This window comes from Oculina patagonica, chromosome 11 (assembly GCF_052425735.1).
Source record: "Oculina patagonica isolate OP01 chromosome 11, crgOcupat, whole genome shotgun sequence".
NCBI lineage: Eukaryota > Metazoa > Cnidaria > Anthozoa > Scleractinia > Oculinidae > Oculina > Oculina patagonica.
This window is the reverse complement of record NC_135768.1, coordinates 18,769,505-18,793,262: the sequence shown is the minus strand read 5'-3', so window position 1 is coordinate 18,793,262 and position 23,758 is coordinate 18,769,505. Positions and strand designations below refer to the sequence as shown.

The following is a 23,758-nucleotide window of genomic DNA, read 5'->3' as shown; positions in this document are numbered from 1 at the left end:
TCAATCCAGTTAAGCAATCAAAACTCGAAGCTAATACATGTAGCCGGCACAAAGCGCGGGAAAACGTGCGTGAGCGAGTCATGATTGGTTTTGGTTGTACTTCTGATTGGTTGAGAAAGTGGTGCGAGTTTTTCAACCAATCACTAAAGGCTGGTTCTCATATGATCGCCCCGATCGTTTCTATCGCATCGATCGTTGGCAAATACTGAGACGCTCGCAGGCGATCCAAGCGATTGGAAGCGATCGGGGATTCTCATATGATCGCCCCGATCGTCCGGTATATGCAAAGTGCCCTGTCAAAGCCTTAGCCCGAAACAATTATTTTGGCGCCAAACTCATCATATAATGAAACAAGTCACAAAAACCTCGTGCGTGCGTCGGAATAACATTCAATATTCATGAAAGTGAAAAATGTCGGGTTGATCAAACAAGGTAATAATTCATGATCTTTCTTTGTCTCCGCATATGAATATTCGATTTTATTCCGGTCGAGTCACGTGTGTTTTTTCAAAACTCCGATATCGCTTATGGCAGCCTTCGATGCAAGAGCAAACCTTGTGGCCTCCTATCTTTTCGTCATTGCCGTTTTACGGCGAAAGAGTGATAGGGAGGCCAAACGGAAACGTAGTTCTCAGTTCTTGGTAATATTGATGCACCATGTGACAGTTTGGATCGCTTCGATCGTCTCCCTCTGTGAAGGTAGTTCTCATATAATCGTTCGCGATCGCCGCGGTCTGCGACCGATCGCCCGGATAGAACACGGGCGATCGAAGCGATCGTGATCGCCCCGATCGTTGCAGACATTAGCGATCGTCTCTGTAATGTTCTCATATAATCGCCCCGATCGCAAGCAAACTTTTTGAAGCGACAGAGGCGATAGAAACGATAGGGGCGATCATATGAGAACCAGCCTTAAGCGTCGTAGAATTACAAACGCTTATTACTTTTGGCATTCATGTGTAAATCGCTTCATGACCTGCCTTTGCAATAAATTACCTGAAGGCCAGCCGTCCCATTGACTCCAGGTTCCCCCTAAGATGAACATAAAAGCAAACATTAATGATCGTTAATCTGATAAAAAACGGTTGTGGAGTTACGCTCGCATAGTAAAGTCTGCGTTCGAGCCTAGTAGCTTATCAGGCCGGAGCGTATCCCGGTTTTCGTGGGTTACCCCCCAGCATTAAATTCGCGGGTACCTATTTATACACCTGGGTGGATAGAGGTACTATGACAGGAAAGTGTCTTGTCTTGTTTGTTTTCCATAACACAACACAGTGCCCCGGTCCGCTCAATCCGCAGTCCAGGGCGCTAACCATGAGACCAGCGCGCCACCCCCTACGATCGCAAAACGATGGATTTAAAAACTTCTTAAATGTTACCTACCTTTGTTCCGGGTTCTCCTTTCAATCCTGGAAATCCTACTTGTCCACTCGGCCCAGTCTTTCCCTCGTCTCCTTTCTCTCCTTTCGTACCTCGTGGTCCAGCGGCTCCCTGTACAGCAAAAGGGCATAAATATCAAAAGCTTTTCAATACATTTTTAGAGTTGACAAGCTAGGAAATATAGAAAAAAAAATCATACAGATAAAGTTAGTGCGACTTCAATATAAAGGGCTCAAAATTTAAAGATGCTTTAAAATGTGGCTTTGCCGTCGTTTGCGATTGACTTGGAAAAATATAAGTCTTTACTGTTTTTGTTGAGCCAAAAACCGCAAAGTATCCCTGTACTTGTGTGGCTACAAAATGATGGGCTCTTTTTTTCTCGATGCCCTGAAATGTAACTTGGTACTTTTCGGCTGACTGACTTGAACAAATGTAAGTCTAACTTTTTAGTTTAGCCATAGAAACAAACTATTTCTTATGTGCACTTGTCGTATAAGGTCTGCTAAACAAAGGATTCAAACGGCATCCGACTCAAAAGATAGAAGGGACTTTCGTAGGCCATGCAGAGATGAGTTGAAAAAGGTCTATCGTACTCTAGACCAATTGGTTTTTGATGTGGTTGTTTCTGAAAACAAAAAAAAATAGAAGCTTACCGTTTCTCCTTTCTTTCCTGGAAACCCAATGTCACCAGGATCACCCTGAAAAGAAGACGAATAACCTATGCAGTTATGGCTATAAATAAAACAATACTAAATGTCGTTTTTGCGTTGTTCTCAGTTTAAATAAATATATTTACCTTGTCACCTTTTTGTGCACTAACTTGCCCTAATGCTCCGCGATCACCAGTTTCCTAGAGAAAGCACGAGAAAAAGTGTGCAGGATTTAATCGCATGTTAACTGATAGGATTCTTGTCGAAAAACTTAAAGCCTAAATTTTAACCATGGTGGAAACTTTTTCACCTAAAGATATTACAAGACAAAAAAAAATTGTAAGGACCAATAACTATAATAAGTCAGTTTCAAAAATTTATTGCCGGTCTAATGTCTTCTAAGTATTGGGCTGGGTTAAGCTCAAAGTCGTTAAACATATCTCTTATTGACCAAGCTTGTTCGAAGCCGTCACGGCACTAGGAGAATATCGACTCTCGTTCTATTTTGTACGTATGTCACGACCGATATACCCAGTAAGGGTGGTTAATAGGATATATGTGATCTTTGTCGGATAAAAATCAATGTTATTTAATCAATGCTGGCCAAAGAAAAAATAGTCTCACGTACCGTTATTATACCCGGCGGGCCTGGGGGCCCAGGTGGTCCGGGGATACCTTCTCCTGGCTCGCCCTGAAAAACAGGTTTTTCATAACAAGTAAGCCATAATGAAAATACACAAAGATACAAACAAACACAAGGTCGCCATGAAGACAGAACTGCTGGTAACTTTTACACGGAATTGGACATCACCTAAAATATCCGAGTTCTTATGTTAAGCAATAATTCTTAGAAACTGTATAAGAAAATAGCACTTTACTTAACGCACACCGGACTTTTTTTTTCTTCTTCTCTTCCTCTTCCTCTCTCCCCCCCCTACTTGTTGGAAAAAACAAAACACTCAGTCTATATCGAATTGGACTGATGTGGGTTTTGTAGCTCGTTTCAGTCATTCGGTTAGCTGGGAGCAACGCGAAAAAATTGGATTGGCGCAAAGAACGGCCAGAAAAACAGCATTAAGTTTCGTCACATGCTCAGTAACTAAAAGTAGAAGAAATGTTAAGTTTGCGATTTGAGAAAAAAAAATTCCCTTACCTTTTGTCCATCGGTTCCATTTATTCCGTCATCACCCTGAAGATGTATTTAAGAATTTGTTAGTTTCGACATATTAATACAATTTTTGCTCAGGAAAATTCAGGAAGAACACACCTTGGCGCCTTTTGTTCCTTTTGTCCCTGGAAATCCAGTGGTTCCGGGTTTGCCCTAAGAATAATTTAAAACAGATTAATCTGGTGGAATTGTTTATTTCAACTACCTAAAACAGTTTTTTTTGTTTGTTTTTTTGCGTCCAGTCAGTCAGTCAGTCAGTCAGTCAGTATAGTATAGTATAGTATAGTATAGTATAGTATATACTAGTTATGCAACGCTTTCGAGTGGTATACTATGGAATATCCCACGAGTCACTTGTATTTTCTCGGTATACACACGAGCCTTTAGGCGAGTGTGTATACCAAGAAAATACAAGTGACAAGTGGGATATTCCATAGTATACCACGAGAAAGTGTTGTGTAACTATTTTATACCATGCCATAGAAAAAACGCTTACTAAATTTCGTCGAGAATACAATCGCAGCGCACGATGGGAAGGTTGGGTTGAATACCGTCGAATATACAACGGCTTTCCTGTATTCTGATTGGCTGTATTTTCTATGGCATGGTATAAAGTATAGTATAGTATAGTATAGTATAGTATAGTATAGTATAGTATAGTATAGTATAGTAGTATAGTATAGTATAGTATAGTATAGTATAGTATAGTATAGTATAGTATAGTATAGTATAGTACAGTACAGTACAGTACAGTCTAGTCTGGTCTAGTCTAGTCTAGTCTAGTCTAGTATAGTATAGTATATCTTTATTGCGCCTTGCTATCCAAAGGGAGGTATTGGTCCGTTTACAACAAAGGTTTTAACATTTACTAATACATTTAAGAAATAACAAAAACTAGATTCTTATAAAATTCATAATGTCAATGTAAAAATTAAATAAATTATAATGTTCATTGTGTTTGTAAATTAAGAAGCTCTTTCCTTGAGTCAGTCAGTCAGTCAGTCAGTCAGTCAGTCAGTCAGTCAGTCAGTCAGTCAGTCAGTCAGTCAGTCAGTCAGTCAGTCAGTCAAACTTAGCTATTTCACGAAAAAAGGGCTGAAATCGTTAGCGCTTTTCAAAGGCCACAAACCTGAAAAATAAAACTTCTGTGGTAAACATATTATTAGATTACGTTTTTCTATTCCGAAAAAACTCAATGATCTTTGTTCATACCTTTTCGCCTTGGGATCCCGTTTCACCTTTCTGTCCTGCGGGTCCAGCGGGCCCAGGGTTTCCCTGCAATACAACAGACAAAGATTGTACAACGGAAATCATCATACTTCAGTTGATTCTGTTGGAAAAAAGGGATTCCCTTCCAGAGCACCTTCTGTGTTGCGTCGGCAGGCATGTCAAAAACCTTATAGCTCATAATCAGCGCGCAGTTGACAAGGACCACAAACCGCTATGGTAGAATAAAACAGGTTAGAGCGCTCGCTTCTTCTGTCAGAGCACATCACAATGGTAAAACTCGAAATAACTACATCAGGACGTGATCTAAATGTGCCATTTATATTTTTAATTTTTTAACTCAAAAGAGGCAAGAATTGACGAAGATAACCCTCTTTTACGTACAGCATTGAAGTTATAGTGCACTGCAAAGTTAAGGTAACACTTCAAGAAATGCGACAAGAAATGTTTAAATACAATTTTTCGGTAGAAGATCAAGATAGCTATCCTAAATTTTTTTACGGGAGGAATGAAAATCGGACAAGTGGGAGCGGTAGAAAAGTATATCGAGGGTAAGGTTTAGTGGAAATCATGTATTATATTAAGGATGACACTAACCTGACCCACAGGCCCTTGCGCACCTGGTTCACCTTTCTCACCAGGAAACCCAACCTGACCTGGTCTTCCTGGCGCGCCCTAACGACGAATACTCACGGTAAACAATGGTACAGTGTAAATGCCTTACTCGACATGACTATGTTGCGTATAACCCGTAGGATACCAATTAATATACAAAGGATTTACAGCTTTCTGATTGGTTGTAAAACATGAAATAAAATGTAATCTGTAATGAGGCGTTTTCCGCTTCTAACATGGACTTCACTTCAAACCTGTCTGAATAATTTTCAAACGATATTTTTTTGCAGATGATACATTGAAATCTCGCCACTTATCATGTTAAACAACTTAAGTACACATCAGGGGAAGTGATATCTTTATTTTTTGCAGAAAAATGATCGAGTTACCGTTACTTACCTTTTTCCCAGGAAAACCGATGCCTCCCTCTTCGCCTTTGTCCCCCTGCAAATGAAAACAAAAAGCTCCGTCAAAAAGTCAGAAAACATACAGAAAACTGCAAGCTTATCAAAAGTAACATTGTTAATGTTGTATCATATTTGCAGCAGTGGGGATTTGGTATGTACCGGAATAACATTTATAAGCTAACTTAAGATGACCTGTGTATTGGGTAGAGTTTGCCACTTGATTGTACCTTGCCAGTAGCTAGCGTGACAGTGATGTGACAGCCTGCTCTCTTGTTGTCACCGGTCTTTGCTACTCGCCATCGCTTGACAAGGACCACCACAATCTTGAAAACCTTAACTGCGGTCGTTGGTGTTGTTACGCGATTTAACAATTAAGCGGCTCGAAAAATATCGTAAAAAAATGGAAGTGCAAAAAATAACAAACTGCTCCAAGGTTATTTCACGAGAGCGTTTTAACGAGCTACGGCTCCTAAGTTCTTCTTGGTGAAATAAATTATGTCTATGTCTATTTATATGTCTATGCAAGATCGACCAAGATTTATAGCTCAGCATGTTATTTTGAGTTTACATAATTGTTTAAATCAAAAGGCGAAAATAAGTCATTTTATTTTATATTATTTTATTTACCTTCGGGCCGCTTTCTCCTTGTAAACCCTGCTCGCCTTGTTCGCCTTTATCCCCCTGTAACAACAATCAAGGTCAATAAAATACCGTATTACCCCGTGCCGACACTGTCTTGGTGTATTTGGCAAAATGGACAGGTTCTTCTTCCTCGTTCTATGACCTTAGAATTGCTAAAATAACTAATTAATCAAAACTTACGTTTTTCACAAAGTAAGGAAACTAAACAACGCGAGGCGAAAGAAAAACTTTAAACTTGTGAAATTCGAACCCACGACAATGATCATCGTAAAAACATGAAAAAATCGAAACCTGAGCAAATTTCTTCTTTTTTGTCATCTAAGCTAATATTGATGTTGATCTTGCCTTTTTTCACTGAAATTAGCGTCTTTATTTCGAAAGTTTATTTTCGATGAAATTTATGACTAACTGCACTAAGTGTCAGTAGTTACCTTTTCAGTTTTCGATGGACCGGTTGGACCGGGAGGTCCCGGGAGGCCCTGGGCACCAGTCTCCCCAGGCTCACCCGGTTCTCCCTTAACGCTATCACCACGGTCTCCCTACCAAAGTAACAAATAAAAAATCAATTAAAGAATACAACAAATCAGCAACGAAACAGCAAAAACTTAATTTTAGGAAATGGCAGGTCTTGTAATTGAGCTTCATTAATTCTAACTACTATTCTAACGGTAATCCCACTGCCCCTCGTTGCCAAAGATTGTATCTACATACAACTATCTTTTAGTTTTTACATCTGTAGTCAAGGCTTTTTGGCTTTCCTCGTCGTTTTCAACTGAAACAGCATGGCTTACCTTTTCTCCTTTCGCACCGTCCTCTCCAGGGACACCCTATAGGGAGGAGCAATAACTAGCTTAACCAACTTAGATTCGATCCGGGGGTTGCGTCATTGCAATTATCTTTTACGATTTGCTTTAACTTTTGAGACATTTAAGTGTGTAGTATCGCTGCATATGTTTATCACTTCTGAACTGTACCGAACTGAAAATTTTATTCATACACTGCAGTATTTTGGTGAGCCCCTAGGGCGACGAGACGACGAGTAAAAATGTCTAGCGATACTATACGCTTAATGTCTAATAAGAGATAAATTATGCAATGATTTCTTCCCCCAAATCCTGACTTTGAAATGCTTTTGGCGGTTTTAGCGCGGTCAAAAGGAATAAAATGGCTACCGGACCTGTTAAACAGGTTTCCTGGAGTGCAAATATATATAAATGTCGTCTCGAGCGTTATTTGTTCTTTAATCAGTCTGACCGTAAACAACAACGAAAAATATTTTGAATGACGAGATGGTTCTGTGGAAGTAGTATAAACTCGCTTACCACTCCTCCTTTCTGGCCTCTTTCTCCTGTCTCACCGGCGGGGCCTTGTGGGCCTACTTCTCCCTACAAAACAAATAGTCCATAAAAAACAGAGCCAACAACAACCATCACCAGCTGTTGGTTAGCTATGGATGACACCCTAGTGTGTGACCATTCAAATGAAAGCTATTGAGCAGTACTTTCATGTAGTACTGTTAATTGTGCTGTACAAGGTGGTTCTAACTTTTAAGTCTGAAGATAAAACCCTAGTGTGTGACCATTCAATTGAAAGCTATTTTAATGTGACACTGTTTATTCTGCCGAACTACCGGTAGATAGTTCTAATTATTCAGTCTATGGATGAATTTGACTCATGTTAATAATAATTATACTGACCTGTAATCCTTGTTTCCCTTTCAGTCCGGGAAAGCCTACAGCCCCAGGACTACCCTGAGGGAGGAAAACAAAATACTTAACTCTCGAATATAAAGAAATACCCGTGCTTTAACGTTGTGAAATGCTTTACTTTCAAGCTAAACGACAAGACAGTTACTGAAAACATTATTTTTATGACGTTTACTAACAAAAGTCTGGCACACTTTTGCTTCAAACTTTGACCAAAACAAATTAGAGGCAATGACCAAACAGGGAGTGGCGTTGGATTTTGCTTCAAACTTTGAGGAAAAAAATTAGAGTCAATTGAAACAGGGAGTGGCGTTGGATTTTTGCGTTTGACTGCTGTGATCCTGAATAACACACATTGCTGCTATGATGTATTGTTAAAACGTTGTGTTTAAACGAAGCACCCACCTTATCTCCTTTGAACCCAGGCTTCCCCGCTACCCCTTGCTCTCCTTTAAGTCCAGCCGCTCCGTTTGTTTCATTGTTGCCAAGACGACCGGGAGGGCCGGGGGGCCCTCGGGGGCCCATTGGGCCAACATCACCTTTTGTTCCATTACAACTACAAATGCCTCCACTGTCACCTTTTTCACCTTTCGCTCCTAATTCAATAAAGAAGGGAACATAACACGGATGTTCTTTGCTTTGCTTAGTTTATAAATGCCCATAAGATTATTTATACATTGGAGAGAACTGACTTGAAGATTTTCATTTCTTGTTCTGTTTATTGGATTTTTTGGGCATTAAAATCAAACTTTCCTATTGATTTCGCTAGCTTCCGGCCATGCTTGCAGCTTTAGCTTTCCAGAGAAGACAGCTTTCACTCGATCATTAACTTTCTCTAGACCTCTCTTTACGGTAAGATAAAATTAAAGAATTTTGTCGTTCTCAGATATAGCTGTAAAAACACAAAGTCATTCATGACATCAACAAATCAACCAACTAACAAACAAGCAAACAATCAATCAATCAATCAATCAATCAATCAAACAAACAAACAAACAAAAAAGAGAAAAAAAGAAAACCTTGAGAATTTTATTTTGTTACCTCTTTGAAACAAGACATGTCACTACTAGCTATCCTTCGGTTAATATGGACTTTGTCCAGTTTGACGTTCGTTACGACGCGGTTCCTTACTCTAGAAGGTTCGTTAAAGCAACGTTGCTATTTTTGCGCAGTCGTTAAAATGCAGTTCTCTTGGGAAGTTTGAAAAAATGGTAGGCTATTCTGGAAGTTCGTCAAAACCGGGTTCGTCATTTTGCGAGGATGACAGAAATTGGTTTCTTCTTTTTGGGAGAAGTTTGTTACAACAGGGCTCGCTCTACTGGTGCTGCATCACAACTACAAAGAAGAGTCTCAATGGCCCACAAACCTGGTTGCCCAGGAGCACCGCCAGAATCCCCTTTCTCGCCTTTGGTTCCATTCACTCCATCGACGCCTCCCGCACCCTTTTCTCCTGGTACCCCGGGTTCTCCAGGCTCTCCCTTGCTGCCAGCGTCACCGCCTGAGTTCCCTGGGGGCCCCGGAGGGCCCGGTTCCCCCTGGTCACCTTTTATAGGCTTGTAGATGACGTCCATCATTGATACACCTCCCTTGGTCCCTGGGGGGCCAGGGGGACCCGGTGGCCCCATAATACTATCTCCTTTCTCGCCCTGCAAATGAGTGGGCCGATTAGAATGGATATTATTCACAGTACAAACGAAAGTCAACTAGAAAATAGCCCTTTGAAAATTTATTCTGTGTCTGACAGAAAGTCGTCATAATTGAGAGGGTTTTTTGGTGAAAGACTTTTCCCCACAATTCCGTAGCCAACATCGCTAAATACATGTTAGTGCGCGCCTCTGATTGTTATAAACCCAGAACACGTTTCTCTTTGAAAGTTTATTAGTAATATATCAAATACGAGAGTCAGTGTGTCATCACCTCTTAAATATCGAGAGGGGAGTTGAAAATCAAGTCAGAAGAGTATTTTTGACAAAGTTCGAGGTGTTTGTAAATGTGATAAAACACTCTCGAGAGAGTTTTATTATCTTCTCAATCGAAACTTTATTCATTTCATTAAATTTCACCCTAGAAGAACCTACTGACGAATGTGCTGGGTTTTATCACCATAGTTTTAATGATTTGTGATGATGCTCATTTCAATTACTAACCTTTGGTCCTCGCGGTCCGGGTGGTCCGATATCGCCCTGCAAGGTAATAACACTTCAGATATTACAGATGTTTACTCGGGCAAGAGATTTCACTTGAGTCAGCTAACTGATTTCACGCTGCAAACTTACTAAAAGCTACTAAAACCACTAATGTTCCTTGGAAAATTCCAGTGGTAGTGCTCCTTTAAGCTGCCTTACTGTAAGCAGAAATTCGATATGTTACATAGTGACTTACCATCGTACCGTCCCTTCCCTTTTGACCTTGAATGCCTCGTTCACCCATTCGTCCCTAGGGTAAAAAGACAACGCAAAAAGTAAACGCCTCGAGCAACTTTTATGCATCTTTCTTGTTCTTCAAACCTCCAGCGTGCATCCATAACTTGATATACAGTCGACTCTCTTAACGGACACCTCTGAAAGACGGACACTTCCATAACGCACGCCAAGTATGAACTAATTCTTAAATGAACAATTGTTTCCTTGGTGCACGGAGTTGTCAAAAAAAATCGGATTCATTAACGGTTCAAGGCTGCATTTTCTTCTCGAAGGACATATGTCCGACTACTTCACCATTTGTGTTGTTTGAAGATAAAAAACTATCCATCATGTCCATTGAAAAAGAAATAATCAACAGCTTTAGGCTAAAATATTTCTCATGTTGTACTCCCTATTTCAATTTTTAAATTTAATTTGAGTTTGTTAGTCTCGTTTTGACCTCGGTTAGATCTCGGTTAGTCTTCGGTTAGCCTTCGTTTTGTCTTCGGGTATCCCTCGGTTAACCTTCGGTTAGTTTTCCGTTAGCCATCGGTTAGTCTTCGGTTTTACCTTTTCTCCGGCTCTTCCAGGGGCGCCATCTTGTCCAGGGAGCCCGCGAACTCCTGGTAAACCCTGTGAAACAACACCAAGTTTAGTCACATGATCAATAGATGAATTATCCTAACTTGTTACCATACTCTTCACTAAAGGTTTTTGATTTTCTGGGTATTTCCCACATATAACAGCATAGTTCTAGTCCTACTTTTTTTTAAAGAGAATTCAATTGGGTGTTTAAAACTCAAAGTCTTGTATGTCCCTACGTTTTTGTAATGTTCTTAATTTGTTGTAAACACTTAAGAGGACAACAGTACAAATGTACAAAGAACGATGCATCTTCTTCACTAAAACGTAAATAAGCGGTACTAAAAAAAAAGAAAGAAAACCGGCGCCGCTGTATAGAAATTAGCGCTCCGAACATTATTTCTGACGGTCGATGAATCTAGTTCTGGCGTGCAACTTTAAGGCCGACAGCAATTTTTTGAACATCAATTCTATCAAATGGCGGTGTAGTTTTAGGTCAAAACCAACCCTTCATGTCTCGTAGAGAAAAGATTTCGTTGCTCACTGGAAAACATTCTGCAAACAATGCAGGACTATACAGCTTTTCGGGCTTTTCAAGAAATGCACGCCTGGACTTTGAAAATGTGCTGTGTTCTTGGACAAGACACTTTACTCCAGAATAATAATAAATGCCTCTTTGGGTACCGGCGGAATCTTGGTGGATAAACTTCAGTAGTAAAAGTGCTGAGGACGGTTACTTGCGATGGCCTAGCATCTCATCCAGTAGGAGCAGCAATACTCCTAGCCGCTTAAAGGGACATGGTCAGCGTTCAGACCGCGCTGACCTGGACACTAGTTTTCACGTTTTGAAAAAAGTCCACCTTAACCCGAAATCAAAAATACGCGTAGAGAACCTTCAGAAATCTGCTTCAATCTTCTCAGTGTTTTTTTTTCTAAATTTTCCCATTTAGTGAAACACTGAGAAGATTGAAGCAGATTTCTGAAGGTTCGTTTTGAAAAAAGTCCACGGTGGACTTTTTTCAAAACGTGAAAACTAGTGTCCAGGTCAGCGCGGTAAGAACGCTGACCATGTCCCTTTAAAGCAGGAACCTTGGGCTACTAAGTTTTCGAAGACTATACCTTAGCACTGATTCTGAAAACACCAAGCAAGAAAACATTGAAAACGTTGACAACAACTCACCACGCCTGGCAGTCCCATCACGCCTGGAGCACCATTTTTGCCGGGAGGACCGGGAAGTCCAATGAGTCCTTTATCGCCCTTGAAAATACAAAACAAATTTTTGAATGTTTATGTTTTGGAGTCGTAGTACTTAACAATGACACTGCGAATTCGAGGTTTGTATTGGAGCCAGTTGTCAAAGTCATTAGAAATGGAAAGCAAGCAGTCCATTTCTTCTCGATTATAGATTAGTTCGACAACGATAACGCATCAACATAATAAATATCCCAGTCATTTGTGGTTTCATAGCTCTCTTGGTAGAGCACTACACTAGAATAATATTACTGGCGTTAAATATACCTTTCTTAGATCGCAAATGTAAAATGGGCGTACTAAATGTGCGTACAGTGGAACCTCGATTTAACGAACCTCTATATAACGAAGACCTCGGTATAACGAACGATTTTCTTCAGCCCGGCCAAAGTTACAGTAAAATGTATGGAGCAGAACCTTGATATAACGAAATCCTCGTTTTAACGAACACAATCCGGGAGCCCAAACGTAAAATGTTCTTCGATATAACGAATTTTAGTTAACACGCGACAAAACATGAATGTAAAACAGACCAACAAGGATGAAAATACTTTAATCCTAACAGGAAAACAACTTCAAAGACATATGCCCATACCAACGTGGAAATTAAACGTTAAAGCACAAATGTAATTTTTGACAGGCGTTCAGACAGTTCAGATCATTAAATACTGGGTAGTGCAACGTCACAGCGTTAAAAACAATTATTAACTATACCTCGATATAACGAACATTTTGGTTGTTTTTCCGCAAATTCGTTATATCGAGGTTTTCGATATAACGAACCCTCGATATAACGAACAAATTTCCCCAGTCCCTTGGCTGCTCGTTAAATCGAAGTTTCACTGTACTAAGTGTGCGTACTAAATGGGCGTACTAAATGTGCCACCTAATTCTTTAAACACTTACCCGTGGCCCAGGAAGACCAATTAGCCCTCGCTGTCCTTTCTCTCCAGGACTTCCCTACGATTAAATCACGGAAACACAGTTGTTAACATGAAAAATCTAAAAAAAAAACATTTGCCTATCATGGGGGATGCAAGGCCCTGTCCACACAAGATCGTTTTGGTTCGAGCCAGGAATCGTAGGAAAACGATTCTGTGCACACTAGCGTTTTCATACATCAAAACAACGACGAAGGTCTGACATAACGTTCAAGTCCCGGGGTGGGGGGTGCACTTCTCGAAAACTTGGGTGGGGTGTGTGGCGCACTACTACAAATTCTTAATTTAATTCATCCAATTCCAGACCAAAATATGTGATTTTCACTACCGTATTTCAGACTTGACCCAAAACTCGATAACCCTAGTTTTTCAGACCAGACCCTACCTTGGAACTGCTTCGGTGTGCCATAACATTTGAGAAGCGTTTTCAATCTTTAGAGGATAAGTGAAAACGCATAAAAAAGAAAGTGTTTTCAAATGAAAACGTATGGTGTTACTGGGCCTATTTATACATACACTTATCATGATCGAATTGTTCTTACTATACAGTAGAACCCCGGTAACTCGAACTCGAATAACTCGAACAACCCCGCTAACTCGAACTAACTTCTATTTCCCTTGGACCCACTTTTCAGCCATTTTTACTCGGTTAACTCAAAAACCCCTGCTAACTCGAACTGTTTGTCGTTTCCCTTCAGAGTTCGAGTTACCGGGGTTCAACTGTATTTAGACTCAACTGTGTCAATGCTAAGCTTGGAATGTCAACTCTCACTACTCATTTCCATACATTTCTTTTAATGTTAGTTGGGAGAATTTGGTGGTTCATCAAGACAATATCTACAGTTGATGATTTTCTTTATTCTCATTACCTGTCTGTTTGACAATGTATTGATATTGTAAGGAGAAATTAAAGTGCAAACCTTTTTTCCTTCCATGCCGTCTACTCCGGGTTCGCCTTTATCACCTTTTGGAAGCTCGACAGGCTAAAAGATAAACGTCATGTTAGTAATCAATTCCTGAGTTTTGATTGGTTTAGAGCGGTTTTCACTTGAGTGTCAAAAGTAATTCCCGTTTACTTTGGTTTTGCATTACTATGCTTAGTGATTGGCTCAAAAAACTCGCACCACCTTTTCAGCCAATCAGAAGGAAAACCAAACCCAATTTTGATTCGGTCGCGCACGTTTTCCCGCGCTTCGTGCCGGCTACATGTAATTGCTTCGAGTTTTGATTGGTTCACTGGATTGTTTGTGTCCTTTGTGATTGCAGGAGTGATTACTTTGGTTTTGGTTTTACCACACTCAATTGAAAATCGCTCTATAGGTCATGGTATACGAGCTCATATTCCATGGACGGATGTATGTCATGCCACCCCATTGCACGGTCGCCCCAAACACTCAAATCATGTTGCCCCAAGTCTTCCATTGTTTGAAATACTACCTATGACTCGTGTAAAGGAAAATCGCGAATTTAATTCTGATCTTATGTAGGTCTGAATTGCGTATAAGCATTGTGGAGGAATTGCAAAAAATGCAAATTGGCTGGAACGCAGAAAGGAGACCAGGAAATCAGGGAATTACTAACAGTGACATGTCACTTAGCTTCAGACACTTGAAATGAAAAATAAATTACTCACCAATCCCGTTTCGGGATCAAGTATCACTCCAGGTTTTCCAGGGGGTCCCGGGGGACCGGGTAATCCCGCGGGACCGGGAGCACCTCGAAGACCGTTCGTTCCATTTGTACCTTTAGGACCTTGGATGAACTGGCCACATTCACCCTGCAAATAGGTTCCGGTTGTTTGTGTGAGAAAACATCTACAATCATCACAGTCTGACGAAGCACCAACGTAAGCTACAAACCACCCAAGTTCTGGGTCTGCTCTTAGGTGATTGCAATGAAATAAGCGGTGCAGTCGTCATAGGTGATTTAAGTGAGTTTTTGTCCATGGACATAATTGTCCGAAGGCAATGGCCACGTAAGTCACTGACAAGAGATATTTCCGCGAAATTTGTTTCTTATTAAGAAGCGAGCTTAAAACTCACTAAGCCGATTTTAAGTCTAAAGGCCGATTTTAAGCCTAAAGACGAGACGAACAGCAAATATTGTAGCCCAGAAACCGTGCAAGGTAATTAAATTCGTAAAACGCCTGTATTTTTAGCTGCTAGTTTATGATCGCAATTAATCTCCATACAAACGCTTCTGTTTGAACGAATCACGAACTTTCGTTGCTTTTGCGTTGAAGGGGCTTTGTCACGGATTTTCCCAGATTTTTGAACAGCCAAAATTTATTTTTTTGTCGTAGTAAACCTAAAAATAATGGTTCATTTCTATTGTAAATTGCTATATGAGAGCACTGATTTTGTTTTTTAAAAAAATTTGAAAACTTGAAAAATTCAAGCTCAACTTTTTAAGTTGTTTCCATGCGTCTTCAAAAACATCGATATTTATAGCCGTAGCTTGATTTCTGTCCGCAAATTGTAGGTTATATCTTTCTTTAGATGTTCAAAGAAAATGTTTTCATGGGTTAAGGTGCTTACCACTAATTTCAGAACAGTTTTAAGACCAAAAATCTGCGAAATCCCCGTGACATAGTCTCTTTAACTGACAGGGGAGAATCATAAACATCTTGAATGGATGACGCTGACAGGGGCGAGTTAAATTTGATAAATTTTAAAATACCTTCGTGCAGTTTATTTCTCTTACAAATGTATATTCCGGCCCTGGTTCACCCTGCAACGAGAAATGGGCAAAAATAAACAAAAGAGTTTTACCTTGATAGAAATAAATTTAAAAATGAAAGGTTGGAGAAGGTAATAAAAAAGACAATTTTCAGCCAGTGACAATTAACATGCAACCCACTCCAGAAGAAAAAAAAAACATTTGCGAGATTTTCAAAATGGTTGCCACAGATATCAGTTTTCGAAATTCCCTGACTTTTCCCTGATAAAAATCAAATTTCCCTGACCAAAAAAAGCAAAATGTCAGATACAGTTGCAGCCTCCGACCTCCATTTCCAAAAAAAAAAAACATCGCTGAGATCACATTGACCTGAAATATTTCTTACAGCCTTCAATGGTATTGCATCATCGGTAATTTAATTTCAATTTTCCCTGACTTTTCTTCAGTAGGTCAGTTTTCCCTGACTCAAAATAAAACTCCCCGACTTTTCCCTGACCTGTGACAACCCTGTTGTTGAAGTTGAATCAAGCATGCGTACCTTTTCTCCTTTAATGGTGATAACCTCTTCACTAGAATCAAAGAATATTGCTGGCCCAGGACGGCCCGGCCGACCACGAATTCCTGTTGGTCCTCTGATTCCTTCGCTCCCCTTCTGTCCTTTTGCTGTTAACACAAAAGACGAAATATCAACTTTGGTTCGCCGCAGCAGAGAGCAATTATATAGTACAAAGTTCATTAACTCCAAGCACAACGTTTGGTTTTTCACTTGCCTCCATCGCGCCCAGAATATCCTCGTCTTCCCTTCTCGCCCTGCGGACCAACAATTGAGTCGCCTTTGTCGCCTTTTGGTCCAGGCAATCCCGGAGGCCCTCGAGGCCCACGCAAGCAGGTCCCGTTTGGTCCCGCAGCCGGAGGGCTTTTACACATCACCTGGAAGAACAAAGAAATGAAAAGGGTTAAAAGAAAAATGCCACAGGTAAGCACTGCATAACTTAAACGTCCTTAAGTATTTACTGAATATATAGCTATTCACCTCAGATGCTGTCGTTGCCACTAAGGGTTTCGATGTTGAAGCCTCGCTATCCAAGGCAGTTGTTCTAGCCACGCTTGAGGAGGTTGGTTTTGGAGCAGTGGCAGATTGGGAGCCTTTAGTGGAGTTGTCCGTCTCTCCTTCAATCCGAGCAATGACTACATCTGTATCGTCGGTGGGGTCAAGAACGTCATCTGTAATAGGAGATATGGTTGTCGTCTTTGAGGCAGTCGATGTGCTTACTGTGCTACGACTTCTGCTAGTTGGTGCACGCGAAGTAGGGCTAGCAACAGTAGCTGAGCTAGACACTGGACTTGAGGTCACAGGTGTTGAAGGTCCGTCTACATCCGTAGTTGCCGTAGAAGTTTCAGCACTCCTTGTAGTTGGCTCTCCGGTGACACCCTCAGTGCTCACCTCACCAGCAGTAGTGCTTTCTGTTGGGTGTGTACTGGCAATAGTTGTTTCCGTGACTGGTAGCCCTGCTGTTGTAGATGCATCCACTACAGCTGTTGTTCCTTCAGGTGATACTGGTTTAGTAGTACGGTCATCATCATCATCCGTGGTGCTTGGACTTGCTGAAGTGGAGGGTGTAGAAACCTGAGCTGTTGTAGGAGGGCTACTGCTTGAAGAGCTCTCAGTTGGAGGCTCTGTGCTGCTACTTAGTGTGGTGTCAGCTTCTTCAGATATTTCTGTTGTAACTGCAGCACTTTTTGAAGACGTGTCATCTGTTGGAGCCTCTGTTCTACTGCTTGGCGTGGTATCAGCTTGTTGTTTGTGCTTTGTCCTGTGGGCTCTTCTCTCTGGGGGTCAGCATCTTAGAGATTTCTGTTGTAACAAAAGTACTTGGCGTGGTTGTAACTTCTCCTTGTGAAATTGCTGTTGTAACTGGTGTACTGGTTGAAGACTTGTCCTCAGTTGTAGACTCTGTACTGCTGCTCGGCGTGGTATCGGCTTCAGAAATGTCTGTTGTAACCGCTGCACTTGTTGAAGATGTGTCCTCAGTTGGAGGCTCTGTACTGCTGCTTGGTGTGGTATCAGCTTCTTCAGAGATTTCTTTTGTAGGTGAAGCACTTGTTGAAGACGTGTCCTCAGTTGGCGGCTCTGTACTACTGCCTGGCGTGGTATCAGCTTCGTCAGAGGTGTCTGTTGTAGGTGAAGCACTTGTTGAGGTCGTGTCATCCGTTGGAGGCTCTGTACTGCTACTTGGTGTGGTGTCAGCTTCTTTAGAGATTTCTGTTGTAGCTAAAGTACTTGACGTGGTTGTAACTTCTCCTTGTGAAATTGCTGTTGTAACTGGTGTACTGGTTGAAGACGTGTCCTCAGTTGAAGGCTCTGTACTGCTGCTTGGTGTGGTATCAGCTTCTTCAGGAATGTCTGTTGTAACTGCTGCACTTGTTAAAGACGTGCCACCAGTTGGAGGCTCTGAACTACTGCTTGGCGTGGTATCAGCTTCTTCAGAGGTGTCTGTTGTAACTGCAGAAGTTGTCGAAGACGTGTCCTCAGTTGGAGGCTCTGTTCTACTGCTAGGTGTGGTGTCAGCTTCTTCAGAGCTGTCTGTTGTAGGTGAAGCACTTGTTGAGGACGTGCCCCCCGTTGGAGACTCTGTACTGCTGCTTGGTGTGATGTCAGCTTCTTTAGAGATTTCTGCTTTAGCTAAAGTACTTGGCGTGGTTGTAACTTCTCCTTGTGAAATTGCTGTTGTAACTGGTGTACTGGTTGAAAACGTGTCCTCAGTTGAAGGCTCTGTACTGCTGCTTGGTGTGGTATCAGCTTCTTCAGAGAAGTCTGTTGTAGGTGCAGAACGTGTAGAAGACGTCTCCTTTGTTGAAGGCTCTGAACTACTGCTTGGCGTAGTATCAGCTTCTTCAGAGATGTCTGTTGTAACTGCTGTACTTGCTGAAGAGGTTGCCTCAGTTGGAGGCTCTGTACTGCTGCTTGGTGTGGTATCAGCTTCTTCAGAGGTGTCTGTTGTAACTGCAGAACTTGTAGAAGACGTCTCCTTTGTTGAAGGCTCTGAACTACTGCTTGGCGTAGTATCAGCTTCTTCAGAGAGTGTCTGTTGTAACTGCAGCACTTGTCGAGGACGTGTCCTTTGTTGAAGGCTCTGAACTACTGCTTGGTGTGGTATCAGCGTCTTCAGAGATGTCTGTTGTAACTGCTGCACTTGTTGAAGACAGGCCCTCAGTTGGAGGCTCTGTACTGCTGCTTGGCGTGGTATCACCTTTTGCAGAGAGTGTCTGTTGTAACTGTAGAACTTGTTGAAGACGTGTCCCCAGTTGGGGGCTCTGTACTACCGCTTGGCGTAGTATCAGCTTCTTCAGAGATGTCTGTTGTAGGTGCAGCACTTGCTGAAGACGTCTCCTTTGTTGAAGGCTCTGAACTACTGCTTGGCGTAGTATCAGCTTCTTCAGAGATGTCTGTTCTAGGTGCAGCACTTGTTGAAGACGTGCCCTCAGTTAGAGGCTCTGTACTGCTGCTTGGCGTGGAACCAGCTTCTTCAGAGATGTTTGTTGTAACTGCAGCACTTGCTGAAGACGTCTCCTTTGTTGAAGGCTCTGAACTACTGCTTGGCGTAGTATCACCTTCTTCAGAGATGTTTGTTGTAACTGCAGCACTTGCTGAAGACGTCTCCTTTGTTGAAGGCTCTGAACTACTGCTTGGCGTAGTATCAGCTTCTTCAGAGATGTCCTTTGTAACTGCTGCACTTGTTGAAGACAGGCCCTCGGTTGGAGGCTCTGTACTACTGCTTGTCGTGGTGTCAGCCTCCTCAGAGATGTCTGTTGTATGTGAAGCACTTGTTGAGGACGTGCCCTCCGTTGGGGGCTCTGTACTACTGCTTATCGTGGTGTCAGCCTCTTTAGAGGTGTCTGTTGTAACTGCTGCACTTGTTGAAGACAGGCCCTCAGTCGGAGCCTCTGTACTACTGCTTGGTGTGGTGTCAGCCTCCTCAGAGATGTCTGTTGTAGGTGACGCACTTGTTGAAGACAGGCCCTCAGTTGGGGGCTCTGTACTACTGCTTGGTGTGGTGTCAGCCTCCTTAGAGGTGTCTGTTGTAACTGCTGCACTTGTTGAAGACAGGCCCTCAGTTGGAGGCTCTGTACTGCTGCTTGGCGTGGTATCACCTTTTGCAGAGATGTCTGTTGTAACTGTAGAACTTGTTGAAGACGTGTCCCCAGTTGGGGGCTCTGTACTACCGCTTGGCGTAGTATCAGCTTCTTCAGAGATGTCTGTTGTAGGTGCAGCACTTGCTGAAGACGTCTCCTTTGTTGAAGGCTCTGAACTACTGCTTGGCGTAGTATCAGCTTCTTCAGAGATGTCTGTTCTAGGTGCAGCACTTGTTGAAGACGTGCCCTCAGTTAGAGGCTCTGTACTGCTGCTTGGCGTGGAACCAGCTTCTTCAGAGATGTTTGTTGTAACTGCAGCACTTGCTGAAGACGTCTCCTTTGTTGAAGGCTCTGAACTACTGCTTGGCGTAGTATCAGCTTCTTCAGAGATGTCCTTTGTAACTGCTGCACTTGTTGAAGACAGGCCCTCGGTTGGAGGCTCTGTACTACTGCTTGTCGTGGTGTCAGCCTCCTCAGAGATGTCTGTTGTATGTGAAGCACTTGTTGAGGACGTGCCCTCCGTTGGGGGCTCTGTACTACTGCTTATCGTGGTGTCAGCCTCTTTAGAGATGTCTGTTGTAACTGCTGCACTTGTTGAAGACAGGCCCTCAGTCGGAGCCTCTGTACTACTGCTTGGTGTGGTGTCAGCCTCCTCAGAGATGTCTGTTGTAGGTGACGCACTTGTTGAAGACAGGCCCTCAGTTGGGGGCTCTGTACTACTGCTTGGTGTGGTGTCAGCCTCCTTAGAGGTGTCTGTTGTAACTGCTGCACTTGTTGAAGACAGGCCCTCAGTTGGAGGCTCTGTACTGCTGCTTGGTGTGGTGTCGACTTCTTCAGACGTGTCTGTTGTAACTGCTACACTTGTTGAAGACGTATCCTCAGTTGAAGGCTCTGTACTGCTGCTTGGTGTGGTGTCGACTTCTTCAGAGGTTTCTGTTGTAACTGCAGAACTTGTTGAAGACGTGTCCTCAGTTAAAGGCTCTGCACTACTGCTTGGTGTGGTGTCAGCCTCCTTAGAGATGTCCTTTGTAACTGCTGCCCTTGTTGAAGACAGGCCCTCAGTTGGAGGCTCTGTACTGCTGCTTGGCGTGATGTCGGCTTCTTCAGAGATGTCTGTTGTAACTGCTGCCCTTGTTGAAGACGTGTCCTCAGTTGGAGGTTCTGTACCGCTGCTTGGCGTGGTATCAGTTTCCTTAGAGGTGTCTGTTACAACTGGCGTACTGGTTGAAGACGTGCCCTCAGTTGGAGGCTCGGTGCTGCTGCTTGGAGTGGTGGCAGCCTCTTTAGAGGTGTCTGTTGTATCTGCTGCACTTGTTGAAGACAGGCCGTCAGGCGGAGGCCCTGTACTACTATTTGTCGTGGTGTCAGCTTCCTCAGAGGTGTCTGTTGTAACTGCTGCACTTGTTGACAATGTGTCCTCAGTTGGAGGTTCTGTACTACCGCTTGTCGTGGTGTCAGCTTCCTCAGAGATGTCTGTTGTGACAGCAGAACTTGTTGAAGACGTGTCCTCAGTCGGAGGCTCTGTACTGCTGCTTGGCGTTGTGTCAGATTCTTCAGAGGTGTCTGTTGAAACTGCTGCACTTGTTGACGACGTGTCCTTAGTTGGAGGTTCCGTACTACTGCTTGTTGTGGTGTCAGCTTCCTCAGAGGTGTCTGTTGTGACAGCAGAACTTGTTGAAGACGTGTCCTCAGTCGGAGGCTCTGTACTACTGCTTGTCGTGGTGTCAGCTTCCTCAGAGGTGTCTGTTGTAACTGCTGCACTTGTTGAAGACGTGTCCTCAGTTGGAGGTTCTGTACTACCGCTTGTCGTGGTGTCAGCTTCCTCAGAGATGTCTGTTGTGACAACAGAACTTGTTGAAGACGTGTCCTCAGTCGGAGGCTCTGTACTGCTGCTTGGCGTTGTGTCAGATTCTTCAGAGATTTCTGTTGTAACTGCTGCACTTGTTGAAGATGTTTCCTCAGTTGGAGGCTCAGTACTGCTGCTTAGTGTGGTAACAGATTCTCCAGAAATGTCTTTGGTGACTGCAGCAGTTGCTGAGGACGTGTCCTCAGTTGGAGACTCTGAATTGCTGCTTGGTGTGGTATCAGCTTCCTCAGGAATGTCTGTTGTAATTGAGGCCATTGTTGTAGACGTGTCCTCAGTTGGAGGCTCTGTACTGCTGCTTGGCGTGGTATCAGCTTCTTCAGAGTTGTCTGTTGTAACTGCAGCACTTGTTGAGGACGTCGACTCAGTTGGAGGCTCAGTACTGGTGCTTGAAGTGGTATCACCTTCGGAGATTCCTGTTGTGGTGGGCACAGTAGTACCTATCACCACTGGCAGTTCTGAAGTTGTTGCATCAGTGGCAGTTGGAGTTGAATCTTTGGTTGGACTCTCGGTAGAGTGTAATTTTACAAAAGAACTTGTATTTGACCTTAGAGCCGCCTTATGCTCTTGCAAAGGCGTCGTAGGCGTTGGTGATGTTGTAGATATCAAAGGGGGCCTCGTTGTTGGAATAAATACCTAAAAGATAAAATTTGTTGAGATATAAGTTTTTAGGTAATAATAATATATTTGGCCGATAGTAAATAACCCTATCGGAAAGCTCAGAATTTTTGGGTCGCCCACTACCTCTAAGAATGAGGGACGCAATTGGCTCTTACAACTTGCCTTTGTCATAAACGACAGCTTTCTTATAAAATATGCTTTAAATGTTTATTATATTTTGTTTAGAATAAGAACCAAACTTTACCGTAGTAGCCGCCATTGTTAATTTTTTAAAGCACATCGATCCATCCGGTTTGTCGTTTGGTATAATGATCTAACGGCGGATAGCTAATATTAAAATGGGTGAAGGAAGCAGTTGAGTCCAACCCAAATGAAACATGTAATATGAAGCGTTATGACGGACAGGGCCGTCTACGACTTCTAAAACGTTTAGTTTAGTGACGTTTTCGTTGTCGCAGTCTTCATCAACTTATACGAAATGAAGTACAGAAGGCAGAAAGTGGAACTCCTTTGTCAAGGAACTTCAGAGTCATTTTCCTAGCAAAAAACTTAACTGCATGGTAGATAGCGTCAACAAAATCGTCAGGGTGAAAAACGATTATTGCGCAGCTCTGTATATCACAATATTACGTGCAATGAGTAACTTATCCTTCGAGGATTCGAGATAATACCACAGCTCCAAACTGATATAACCTGAAGGTTACCTGCCTTACACTCCTGATGTTTGGCCTGGCTGGGATCTTTGTGCATGGCCAGTTCTGCTATGTCACCCTGAAAGTGAGAGAAAAAATTCCATAAGCGAAAGGAGTTGAAGCCAAAACTGCAATGCTAAAGACTGTCTCTTGACTAGCCAAGGGCAAGATTACAATTTCTTTGAAAAAAGTTAAACTATTCAGGTAGTAAGAGAGAGGCGTTCTATTAATTGTACAACAGCAGATGAACGAACGTAGAGAAATAAACGAACGCAGTTCATGAGTATTTTTATGCTATTGAGGGGCAGTTTGAACTCTTTTAGAGTAATACATGGGATACGTGACACTGAATAACACAGTATGTTGTGAAAAACTCGTATTGTATTTAGGACAAACTGGAATACAACACATTTAACTCGATGTAACGAACCAATCTTGTGAAACAAGCTGACATTCGAGAGGATTGAATAAACATTAAATGGTAAGCAAAGAATATCCGTGGTTATTATTCAACAGATGCGCGCGCTGCCCATATATGGTCAAAATGTTAACGATATCTGTCATCCGTACATAACAGATATCCTGCGATATACATAAGTTGCGAAGATTCGTCCGAAATCTTGTAAAGCGCTGCATAATTACAGTTTTTCTATCTGCAAAATGTGTTTCGTTGACAATTTGTTGAATAATAAAACAATTATCCTGCTCAATCTTGCGGAATATCGTCTGATTTTAGCCAACTCAGCCTACGGCCTCGTCGGCTAAGTATCAGGCGATATTCCGCGCGATTTCGCAG

General features: G+C 42.3%; 3 protein-coding genes across 3 annotated transcripts in view; all 3 read right to left on the bottom strand.

The window, feature by feature from the left end:
- Window positions 1-17,452, bottom strand: part of LOC144629726 (uncharacterized) — a gene marked incomplete at its 5' end in the record, with an annotated part of 29,696 nt that extends 12,244 nt beyond the window's left edge. The window contains 28 exons of the mRNA XM_078487945.1: window positions 997-1,032; window positions 1,384-1,491; window positions 2,034-2,078; window positions 2,177-2,230; window positions 2,659-2,721; window positions 3,184-3,219; window positions 3,298-3,351; window positions 4,411-4,473; window positions 5,023-5,100; window positions 5,440-5,484; window positions 6,075-6,128; window positions 6,521-6,628; window positions 6,881-6,916; window positions 7,412-7,474; window positions 7,787-7,840; window positions 8,201-8,391; window positions 9,162-9,441; window positions 9,943-9,978; window positions 10,178-10,231; window positions 10,768-10,830; window positions 11,960-12,037; window positions 12,938-12,991; window positions 13,893-13,955; window positions 14,606-14,749; window positions 15,652-15,702; window positions 16,190-16,314; window positions 16,422-16,581; window positions 16,685-17,452. Coding sequence (XP_078344071.1) covers window positions 997-1,032; window positions 1,384-1,491; window positions 2,034-2,078; window positions 2,177-2,230; window positions 2,659-2,721; window positions 3,184-3,219; window positions 3,298-3,351; window positions 4,411-4,473; window positions 5,023-5,100; window positions 5,440-5,484; window positions 6,075-6,128; window positions 6,521-6,628; window positions 6,881-6,916; window positions 7,412-7,474; window positions 7,787-7,840; window positions 8,201-8,391; window positions 9,162-9,441; window positions 9,943-9,978; window positions 10,178-10,231; window positions 10,768-10,830; window positions 11,960-12,037; window positions 12,938-12,991; window positions 13,893-13,955; window positions 14,606-14,749; window positions 15,652-15,702; window positions 16,190-16,314; window positions 16,422-16,581; window positions 16,685-17,452 — 2,964 coding nt within the window. The remainder of the gene's footprint in view (window positions 1-996; window positions 1,033-1,383; window positions 1,492-2,033; window positions 2,079-2,176; window positions 2,231-2,658; window positions 2,722-3,183; window positions 3,220-3,297; window positions 3,352-4,410; window positions 4,474-5,022; window positions 5,101-5,439; window positions 5,485-6,074; window positions 6,129-6,520; window positions 6,629-6,880; window positions 6,917-7,411; window positions 7,475-7,786; window positions 7,841-8,200; window positions 8,392-9,161; window positions 9,442-9,942; window positions 9,979-10,177; window positions 10,232-10,767; window positions 10,831-11,959; window positions 12,038-12,937; window positions 12,992-13,892; window positions 13,956-14,605; window positions 14,750-15,651; window positions 15,703-16,189; window positions 16,315-16,421; window positions 16,582-16,684) is intronic.
- Window positions 17,453-17,456: 4 nt separating this feature from the next.
- The window catches only part of LOC144629725 (uncharacterized), a gene marked incomplete at its 3' end in the record, with an annotated part of 36,994 nt that continues 30,692 nt past the window's right edge, over window positions 17,457-23,758 (bottom strand). The window contains exons 7-9 of the mRNA XM_078487943.1: window positions 22,979-23,041; window positions 22,054-22,285; window positions 17,457-18,454 (exon numbers count right to left, since the gene is read on the bottom strand). Of these exons, the coding sequence (XP_078344069.1) occupies window positions 17,457-18,454; window positions 22,054-22,285; window positions 22,979-23,041 (1,293 nt within the window). The remainder of the gene's footprint in view (window positions 18,455-22,053; window positions 22,286-22,978; window positions 23,042-23,758) is intronic.
- Window positions 18,899-21,907, bottom strand: LOC144630914 (uncharacterized). The gene is made up of 2 exons (XM_078489274.1): window positions 20,840-21,907; window positions 18,899-20,749 (listed from the first exon to the last, which is right to left on the bottom strand). The coding sequence occupies exons 1-2, from the start codon at window positions 21,905-21,907 to the stop codon at window positions 18,899-18,901; spliced, it is 2,919 nt and encodes a 972-aa protein (XP_078345400.1).